The sequence below is a fragment of the Colobus angolensis genome, unplaced genomic scaffold (assembly GCF_000951035.1).
Source record: "Colobus angolensis palliatus isolate OR3802 unplaced genomic scaffold, Cang.pa_1.0 Scaffold3, whole genome shotgun sequence".
Taxonomy (NCBI): domain Eukaryota; kingdom Metazoa; phylum Chordata; class Mammalia; order Primates; family Cercopithecidae; genus Colobus; species Colobus angolensis.
In genome coordinates this window covers 25,278,756-25,289,455 of record NW_012116265.1, presented here as the reverse complement: position 1 = coordinate 25,289,455, position 10,700 = coordinate 25,278,756, and the positions used below count along the sequence as shown (strand labels likewise).

The window sequence follows — 10,700 nt, the reverse complement described above, 5'->3', positions numbered from 1 at the left end:
TTAACTATTTGAATTCATGTAATTTCATTCCAGTATGAGTGCTCAAGGACAAATGAGCACTCAGATCCAAATATCCCACCTGAGAACCACAGTTTGTTCAAAACCACTATCCTGCTGCTGCAAGGCTGGGACTCACTGAGCCTTACTTCACCTTGGTGTTTCAATCGTGGCATACTGTCTTGCTTAGGTCATGGGGGAAGGACAGTCTTCCTTTGGAAGCATCTGTTTTCCTGACAAGCCTTGGTTGACAAGAATTTTTCACTAAACTGTAGCAGGCAGCTTTACAGGCAGGAGATATGAGCTTCGCTTTTTTTTTTTTTTTTTTTTAAAGTTTGCAGTGCATGCCTGGGGCAAGGCAGGAAATGCAATTTGGTATTTGGAAACAGAAAATATTTCTTTGGGAGCCGTTTGTAATGTCACTTCACTGCATTGTTCCCTCTGTTCCAACTAATAAAATTATCAGTTCCAGGGTCTCGCTATCTTACGTCCCTTTAAACACGGTAAAGGAGACCAAATAAATACCTCCTCCTACCCTGCATTTTGTTGTCCAGATGTGACCTTTGTCCCAATACCTAAAAGTGACAATGACCATTGTCATGGATGTGGAACACTGCAGTTTTTCTTCTAGTTTTCAGCATAGCTTTCAATCAAGTTTCCAACTAGGTAAGAATTAAAACAGAAAAGAAATAAAGGAGAGGTGTCTAAGCAACCAAGTCTTCCCTGGAAGAGAAGAGGAAGACGTGAGATGTGAATAATAGGTTTATTTGCATATACACAAGAGGAGTTAACTGTTGCTGGGTGAGAAGGAGGTAAGGCTTCAGCAGAGGAAGGCACCTTGACAGACAAACAAGAGACTCTCAGCTTATTAAATCAAGCATAGTCACAAACTTCACTTGCCCCAAGCCAACAACTTATTTAACTCATTTACCTGCTGTCCTAGAGAATCACTAACACAACCAGCTGGAAAATAGAGAGAAATGATTTTTACATATCTGGACCTGCCACTTAAAACTTTATGTACAGGATGCAGGAAAAAAACTTAAGAGGCACTTCCAAATAGTTCTTGATCTAATCAGTGCCATATGTTCTGCTATTAAAAATATCTATTATGGAAGAAATTGGGTATTAAATGCGCTGTCAAAGTTGGGGCCTCAATTCTAAGAGTTTAGGCAAAGGTACTCTAAAAGTGGTTCCTGCCAGGTATCCAGACCCACAACCACAGACACAAAAATCTCTGGAGATGAGGGTGGAGCAGCTATAAAGCAAGCATTTCTCACCCTGCTCATGTGTGTGTCTTATGGGGCCTATCACCTGGTGAGCTGAGCCTAGGATGCTGGGAAGCCTCTGCCAAGGATGGAAGGCATACTTACTAAAAATGATCTTTCTTGGCTTCTCAAGTTAACCAGAATAAACTCTGACTTCTCTTTTGAGTACCCAAATGAGATTAAGGCTTTTAACATGAAAAGACCAAATTCTGCATTTGGGAATTGTAACTACCAAGCAGCTAGTTCCTAAGGGAACTTTAACTATTTCTCTTCAGGAAGATTCGTGGATTGTCCTTTGAGAAGTCAGAAGAGGCTATGTGCTGATGAAAATAAAATAGAATAGAATAAAATGAAGGACTGGGTGTGCTGACTAAGAAGGGGAAGAGAAACACACACTGAGTGATCATATTTTTTTTTTTTTGTATATAAAGGATTAAAAAATTCAAATTTAATACATTTTGGAAAAGCAAATGTAAAATGACTTGGGCTTATAAAACCAGCATTTACAATTATCTGTGAATAGTCAAAGACAAATCATAGAACCAATTTGATTACAAATCCAAAGTAATTCTAATGTTGGTTACAGAATCACTTTCCCACTCCCCCAGTAAAAGTCCAGGTGTTAAGTTGTACACACCCCCATGCTACGCACACTCCTTCATCTCCTTCTCAGTGTTTTCATACCCCAGCCGCATCACACACACCAGGCACATCTTCTCTTTCACAGAGCTTATCAGGATGGTATCTCCTTTTGGCTTAAATCAACCACCTTGTGTTTATAAATAACCCCCCCACCCCCCAGTGCCTGAATTCATCCACGTCTTCTGCCTTCATAGGCAGCCTCCCCTTGGCCCCAGTTCCAGCAGGACAGGCCTTCCTCTAAAAGGAAGGCTGGGGCAGTGAGGCCACACTAGTCAGCGTTCGGCCCTCCCTGCACCAATCCCAGCTGGGCTCCTAGTTGTCTAGCACCTTTGCACTCAAGAAAGTTATACTGTTTTTCTCTCTCTTCCTCATCTCTTGCCAGTATTCTGCCTTTTCATAACATTTATGCCAACAAGATTTCTGGTCATTCCTAGACCTTCCTGTTTTGCACAACCCTTCACAGATAACCAAGTGACTGCAACGCTGAAAATCTGTTGCTCTTTTCTCTTCTAAACCTGTACCTACCTCAATAAAACTGAATCTTTTATGGGAACCAGAAGAATTAAGACTCTTGGGAACCAGCAGTCATAAGCTGGAGGAGACTCCTCTCCCTTACCCTCTGACTCTTAATAGACCTACTCAATAAGAATCTGTTACCTTGAGACACCTACTGCTCTGCAAAGTCTAGTGAGAACACCACAGCCTCTATCAACTGCAAGTCTGAGGGAAAATGCCAGTCCCATCAAGTCTGACCAATGGTTCTGGGTTGAGTTAAATGAATATAGTACCACATTCTGCTCCTCACTAAGCTTCTTCATTAACACATCTATAACAACTACTTTAGTAGTCTGAGCACAAAGCTCTGGAAAGCTGTCTTTGCCCTTCTTTCACTATGCCTTGATCCATCACAGGAGCCAAGGAAGCACCTGCTGGCCTTGTGAGTGCCTCTTAGGATCTAGCACCTAACTGGTCAAAGTCTGTTATCCATGACTAGCTCTATTTTATGGCCTTCATACAGTACATGTTGCAGCACTGCTCAATTTGCAAACAGTGAAATTTATCAGGAATCTATATTCTCTTGAATCTGAAGTGCTAAACCTCTCATTAGCATTAAAATTTCTTTTTTATAGTATGTCCACATTAAATGCTCAGTAAAGAAGTGTTACTTAGAGAAAACATGGAAGATTTCTTTAAGAAAGGAACCATGCTTTCCTCTCCAGTGCAGCCAATGGGCTGAAGGCCTGTTTCCATTCTCCATTCTTCCAGCATAAATCTACAACTCACTGGCAGCACAACCTGATTTAACAGGCACCCATCATCCAGACCAGAACACCTATGGCATGTAAACAAGGTGAGATGGCAAAAAGTACAAATTCATAGGTTCTTTCTGATGGAGAACTGAAAGAAAGGTCTTATGAGACAATGAGAGCACACGTGCCAGTGTGCGTACACAAGAACAAGTCGAACGTCTCAACCAAGATTTACTTCCACAGAGCCTTGCACGGCACACTACGCTCACGCCTCACTAGAAAGGAGTCACTTGGGTTGTTTTTTTTTTCCCTTTCTTAACACAGCACAAGCCAATGGCCAGCTAGACATTCAGACCCGTTGTTGAATGTTGGATAGAAGGGAGCAGCATCAGACACAAAATTTCAGGCCCTGGTTTCATGTGCCTTTAATACTTTGTTTCCTTTCCTCTGTATTCACTAAACAGATTTTTTTTTTTTTTTTTTTTTTTTGGTAAGGCTACTTTTGTAGCTTTTTGTTTTCCCTTTGTATTTATCATGTTTTTAATTTCTTCTCTGAGGAGGAATTCTCTGAATCTGTATCTTCCAATTCAATTCGGTGCCTTTTGAGGCCACTGTGGCCATGAACAGCCCTGCTGCTATCTATGGCTGGGGTGTCAGTGGGGTCCTCTCTTGTTCCAGCATTGGGGGTCTCACAGGCCATTTCAGACCCACAACAATCTTTGTGTAGGAGTGTCCCTGTCAGGGACAAGTTATCACGGTCAGTGTCTGAGTGTCCTGGGGAAGAGTAGGCCACCGCCTCTAGCTCCCCCAAGTTCTGCCCGTTATTGTGAGGGTGAATGGGACGAGGGTGTAAGCGTCCATTGTTGTGGTTGGCACAGATGGTTTCGAGGCTCCTCTCCTCACTGTCATCAGACTGGGTCCTGGGACAGTTGCCAGACCCGCTGTTGAGAGTGGAGCCAGATGCCTTGGGGACAGAAGGAGAAGGCGGCTCCTCAGCCCGACTACTCAGGGCCTTTCCATTGAGCTTCTTGGTTTCAAAAGGGTGCTCTACAGAGCCGCTATTGCCAGTGTCCTGAGAGGTACCTTCTGGCACCTCTGCCCAAGCATGGCTGCTGTGCTCATGGCCTGGGCCATTGCTGGGATTTCTAGGAGTCTCTTCTTTAAAAGCGTCCTTGCTGCAGCCTTCAGGGGGCAGGTCCTGTTTCCTCTGGGCCATTGCTATGTTTAGACAGGCTTCCTTGCTGGAAGAAGGGGCTGGGTTGTCTTTGTTGCTGGTTCCTGCTCTCCCTTCATCTGCCTCCCCGGTCACCAAGGAGGTCTCTCCATCTTTGTTATTTGAGTAGGAGATATAAGAGTAGCGGAGCCACTTGTAAGCTTTATAAATTTTCCGCTCAACTGATTCTATGTCAGAAGTCGGTGAGGCCCGGCTTGGCTGAATCTCTAGTGTGGAAGTGCTCCGCTCAGGAGATGAGGTGGGGGAGGAGGAGAGGTCATCCACTTTGATCTGGGGGTAATCATAGTTGTCTTCTCCAATGTAAGTGTTGGTGGGCTTTATTGGGGCACTGGGCCTGTCTTCTCGGGTTGTCTTCTGTCGGCGCCGCATGGCATTCCGCTGCCAGGTAGAGGCTCGGCGTTCATTCAGCTCCTCCTCATCCTCGGAGCTGCTAGAGCTGCTGGAACTGCTGGATTCATCTTCAGGGCTGGGTGACCGTGGCCGGGGAAAGAGATCTGTGTCTAGTTCCACCTCACAGACATTCTCCTCAGAATCGGACTCATTGGAAAGGGCCAGGAGGCGTTTGTCTTGGTAGCGCCGCAGAGCAGACAGACGCTGCTGGCGAGAGGCTGCATCCTCACATGTGGGTGTTGGTGGAGTTGAGGCTACTGCGTTTGTGGTGGTGACCCGCAGGGGCCCCAGGTGGAAGGCGTTGTCAGCAGACTCATCTACTGTGGGAGGCGGGGAGCGAGGCAGTGAGGCCGAAGACTCTGAGTCAGTGTAGCCTGAGCGCTCGCTGACCCCTGCGTGCAGTTGCAGGATAGTACTCTCACTGAGGTCACTGTCTGAGTCAGAGCTCCAGCCCTCGATCTCTCGGCGTACCAGAGAGTCAAAGAAGGCCATCATCCGCGGGTCTTCCTGGACCGACTGGTTGGCGTAGTCATGTGACAGGCCACTCCCACTGTTCAGCACAAGGCTGATGTACTCTTCATGGGTATAGAGGCAGCGGGAATCATCCTCAATCCGACCGTCGAGGTCTCCAGTACATCCTGGCTGCTTGTATGGGCTCCAGATCTGCACAGAAAATGAAAAACAAAAGCAACAAGGAGTAACTGGAAAGTATTCTTTCACTGGTGTTAATAAAGAACACCAAGGCAGAACTTCCCCAGACCCTCCCTGTAATTTAGCTAGGACTTGCTAACCAACTTAAAAATATGTTCTTTACTAGACTGGATCATGTGGGCTGTGTATGAAAACTGACGCTTTTAGAATCAGATGTGGGGAAATGCATGGTTTAGAACACAGTATTAGTCTAGTGTCAAAAGACCTACCTAAGTCCTGTCTCTAGGCCCAGGGTAATCACATACTTTCTCCACCAGAATCTTCCTCCCTTTTGGTTTCATCTATTAGTAGTTGGACATTATAATAATAATTCTGGAGGATAGAGGATGACTTGAAGACTGGCCAAGGTGTTAAAGACTTTCAGAAGACTGAAGCTGTGCACAGAGAGGTACTACTTTTCTGAAATGTAAACAGACCCAGCACTCAGCCCTCTATGGTAGTTAATATCTGAGCCTATGGCTCCACTTCTGCCCAACTGCAACATTCCTATTTTTAACTAATGGGAATTGCTCACTGGAGCTTGATAAGAATAGCCAACTGCCTACACTGCAGTTCCCTCTTGGATATACAGGCACCAGTTACCCAGGAAACTGGGTTCTCTCAACCAGGGAGCTGCTGGCTTGCTCCCCAACAAGTCTGTTAGCTATAGGAGTAGGTAGGACACATGCCCCAAGGACAGGTAACTGCAGCCCCACTCATAATACCCCTCTACTCCATGGTCAGAGACATGGACTCATAGATAAAAGGCAGCAGAGCTAGGACTCAAACTCAGGTCTGCCTGACTTAAAGGCTCAACTTTACTGTTATGCAAAATTCAAGTGCAAGGTAATTAAGCTGTCACTGCAAATGAGAACGATTAGCTCCACCTGACTGCCAGACTGGTTCACAGCAGCACAAAGCAGCCCAGTTACATCAGCCTGTAGTCATGGCAACTCAGATGAAATCCTAGGCAATCTTCTTGCCTGACAGGCTGGTGTCTATCTTTAGATGGCATCCAACCCAGAAAACAGTGGCCCCTCATTCCCCATCCTTCATCTAGACCAAGACTTCATTTCCCCAAATGCTATCTAAGGACAAATGCACCTCCCTGTGGGAATTCTCCTGAGTCCCATTCCTGCCATGCTTTACTTGGCAATTCCTGAGAGGTGGTGTCTCTGCAGAGGACCCCCCAGTTCCAAAGAGGCTGAAGAAACCTTCTAGGTTAGCATCTCTCCACCAGTTCCCAACTCAGATTCATTCCTCCTTCAACTTTTTTCCCTACCCATAACTCTAGATGTTGCTCAGATGTTCTCTCCTCTCCAGCTTCATAATCTCACCCTAGAGAATTTTAAGGGATTGGTTTTCACTTTGGAGTACACAAGAATCACCAGAAGAGCAATTATAATGTTGATTCCTGAGTCCTACTCTTAGAGGTTCTGATTCAGTAAGTCATGAACAGGTATCAGGACCATGCATTTTTAACCACTCAAGGGATGAATAAGTAGGGAGACCAACTTTTGAGAAACACTAGACTACAGTTAACACAAAATAAGTAGAATAAAACAAAGGGTTTATCTGAAGGTTTACACACGATCTCTAGCATGTGGCTTAAGCTATTATTACTATCTCTGCAAACAGATGTCTAAGGGAATAAAAGAGATTGGTGGCTTAGAAAGGGGTCCAAAAGGAAAAGCTCTTAGGATTTTTTTTTTTTTTTTTGCATCTTATTCGTAATTCTGAGCCAAATCTCTCACCTCTCCAGTTTAAAAGTGGTAAAATGTCATTAACCATGTTCTCTAATATAAAGATAAATCTATTTGTACCTCACAGAAACTCAGAATTTGTTAACGAAAGTACAAAATAACAACAGTGAGATGCTGGCTTAACTCCTCACCAAGCCCATTTTTAAGTTCCAATGTATTACTACCCCAGCTCCACATTTTCCCTTCAGGAATGAAAGTCATAACACCGAAAGTTAGTTTGTATTTGGGCTCTGGAATGTATTAAGCTGAGGTAGACTGTTCATTCCTGAAGCCTGGAGTAATGGAGTGAAACGCAGGATTAAGAGGCAGGAGTCTTGAGTGTGGATTCCCACTCACTCCTAGTTAGTGGGTGACACTCAGCTCCTTCCTCTAAACAATAGATTAGATGGGTCTCATGCAATCCTAAGATTCAGAGCAAAACAAAACCTTCACTCCAGACTGCCAGTCTTCAATCCTCAAGGGACTTACAGCACTTCAGGAGTAAGGGGAGCAGGTTGGAACCCCAGCCCTGTCATTTCCTGTGGCCCTGAGCCAATGACCTCACACTTGAAAGCCTGTTTCTCATATGTGTAAATGAGAATGATACCAAAGCCTATACCCAACACCAATAAATGTGATGTCTTCTCTTTCATTTGGCAATTGAATGCCTCAACCAGAATGTTAAAACTCACCCTCAGAGAGACTTCTGAACATTATAAGTACTGACCGTCCCTATTTTCTTGGTCCTAATATTAATATATCAATTCCAACCATTTGTGAAATTGGTAATTTCTTTACACTGGAAAGTTAACAACTCAGAAGGGAATCAATGAAAAAACCAACTTCCCATTACATGTTAAATGTGGCAGTCAGACGCAGTGGCTCAAGCTTGTAATCCCAGCACTTTGGGAGGCTGAGGTGGGTGGATCACTTGAGGTCAGGAGTTCAAGACCAGCCTGGCCAACATGGTAAAACCCTGTTTCTACCAAAAACACAAAAATTAGCTGGGCATGATGACAGGTGCCTGTAGTTCCAGCTACACGGGAGGCTGAGGCAGGAGAATTGCTTGAACCCGGGAGGAGGAGGTTGCAGTGAGCCGAGATCGCGCCACTGTACTCCAGCCTGGGTGACAAGAGCAAAACCCTGTCTTAAAATATATATGGCTAGGCATGTCTCACCATGGGGCAAAGTTCATGAGAAAGAGCCAGACGTTGGCCAGGTGCAGTGGCTCACGCCTGTAATCCCAGCACTTTGGGAGGCCGAGGCACGCGGATCACAAGGTCAGGAGATCGAGACCATCCTGGCTAACTCGGTGAAACCCCGTCTCTACTAAAAATACAAAAAATTAGCCGGGCGTGGTGGTGGGCGCCTGTAGTCCCAACTACTCTGGAGGCTGAGGCAGGAGAATGACATGAACCTGGCAGAGCTTGCAGTGAGCCGAGATCGCACTACTGCACTCCAGCCTGGGCGACAGAGAGACTCTGTCTCAAAAAAAAAAAAAAAAAAAAAAAAGAGCCAGGCGTGGTGGCTCACACCTGTAATCCCAGCACTTTGGGAAGCCAAGACAGGAGGATCGCTTGAGCCCAGGAATTTGAGACCAACCTGCGCAACATGGCAAAACCCCGTCTCTACACAAGAATACAAAAATTAGCCAGGAGTGGTGGTGTGCATCTGAAGTCCCAGCTACTCAGGAGCCTGAGGTGGGAGGATCACCTAAGCCTGGGGAGGTTGAGGCTACAGTGAACCATGACTGTGCCACTGTACTCCAGCCTGCTGGGTGACACAGTAAGATCCTGTCTCAATTAAAAAAAAAAAAAAGAAAGAAAAGAAAAGAAGGAAAAGAAAGAAAGAAGTGAAGAGGCAAGACGAGAGATGAGACAAATATTTTCCTCTCCATGCACAATGAAGTTTAGCTTAAGGGGCTGCTGAGAAAAAGGATGCAGTTCAATTCTTATTCAAACATCATAAACACGGAAAACAATTAAGTGACAAGTGTTTAAGTTACACAAGTGATCACGACACACTTTTATTTTTGGGAAAGGGTCTCGCTCTGTCACCCACGCTGTAGTGGAGTGCATGAACACGGCTCACTGCAGCTTCAATCCTGGGCCCAAGTGATCCTCCCACCTCAGCCTCCTGAGTAACTGGGACCATAGTAGGCACCACCACACTTGGCTAAGTTTTAAATTTTTCGTAGAGATGGGGTTTCCCTGTGTCGTTCCTGACAATGGGACTCTTCTCCTAGCCAGGAAGGTGGCAGTAAAGGACAAGGACAGAGAGAAGGGTGAGTAGAGAGAGAAAAGCAGGTCTCAGGCTGGACCAGAACGTGTTGGCTAATGCTCTGTGAGCCACTGATCCTCTGAGAAATAGCAGGCAGGAAAGTGACATTTATTAAAATAGGAGTTAGGCACAGGTAATTCATAAGGCATTTCTGGGTGGCAAGTCACTGTCAGCACCCTCATTTTCCAGATGGGAGACAGAACCAAGGGTCGAGACTCAGTGGCCTTTCAGGATGATATAAGTGCACGGTGAGGCAGTAATTCCAATTGAGATGAGGCCAGCATGGCTGTTGGTCTCATCCTTCTCCTTACCACCTCCCTTCCTGCAATGCTTAGTGCTATGTTATTCCCAGCCAGACTGTGAATGGGGATGACACCTATGAGACAGCAAAGCTGAGGACTCCAGAGCTTTCTGCTTTCCTTCTCACTGTGATCATCTGTACATACTTAACGTTTCAAAGGGCTAAATGTGCCTCCTGGTGGAACAGGGTTCAGATCCCATGCAAACCAGGGAGCGGTGAGCTCCATAGTTCAGTCTGGATAACCTCACAGAGAAAACACTTTTTTCTCTTTCCTCTGAGAACCTGGCTAGTTTGCAACATACGACATTTAGGGTAAGGACTTCAGCTGACTAAACAATAAATAGGGAGACTTATCATAGAAGCATCCCAGAGTGCACACTCAAACAGGAATTCCTCTGGTAAAGGAGATGGCCAAGCAGAAAGCTCTCTGAGAAAGAGAATGACATCAACAGGCCCGGAGAGGACACATTACAACCCATCAGTCATCAGCCAAAGGAAAAGGGAAAGCAATGCAAGGAACTGGGCCATTTCAGTGACTGCCCTGTTGAAAAGATCGAATCCAGCAGGGGAATTGGGCTGCTTGCTGCCTTCCCACCAGCATGGCAAATGTGGTGGTATACTGGGAAGAACAAAGGGCAGGGGGCTCTATCCTAGCTTTGCCACCAATTAGCTGTGTGACCTTGGACAGTTAATTTATAATTTAAGTCTCATCATCTGTAAAAAGAAAAAGTCAGTAAAAATGATTTCCTCATTCTAGCCCCACAGGGAAATGTGTGCTGCCATGAAAGTCAGCTCTGATCCACAGGACCAGCAAAGCCTAAATCAAGGAAGTTGGACTAAGGGCAAATAAAAATACTGACCTACATGCCAATATTTTATATATATGTGTATATATATATATATATA

General features: G+C 45.2%; 1 protein-coding gene across 3 annotated transcripts in view; it reads right to left on the bottom strand.

Moving 5' to 3' along the window:
- Positions 1-744: 744 nt before the first annotated feature.
- DCAF5 (DDB1 and CUL4 associated factor 5) overlaps positions 745-10,700 on the bottom strand; it is a 108,531-nt gene continuing 98,575 nt past the window's right edge. For all 3 annotated transcript variants that reach the window (XM_011949687.1, XM_011949688.1, XM_011949689.1), the window contains exon 9: positions 745-5,444. In XM_011949687.1, coding sequence (XP_011805077.1) covers positions 3,690-5,444 — 1,755 coding nt within the window. In that variant the 3' untranslated portion in view covers positions 745-3,689. The remainder of the gene's footprint in view (positions 5,445-10,700) is intronic.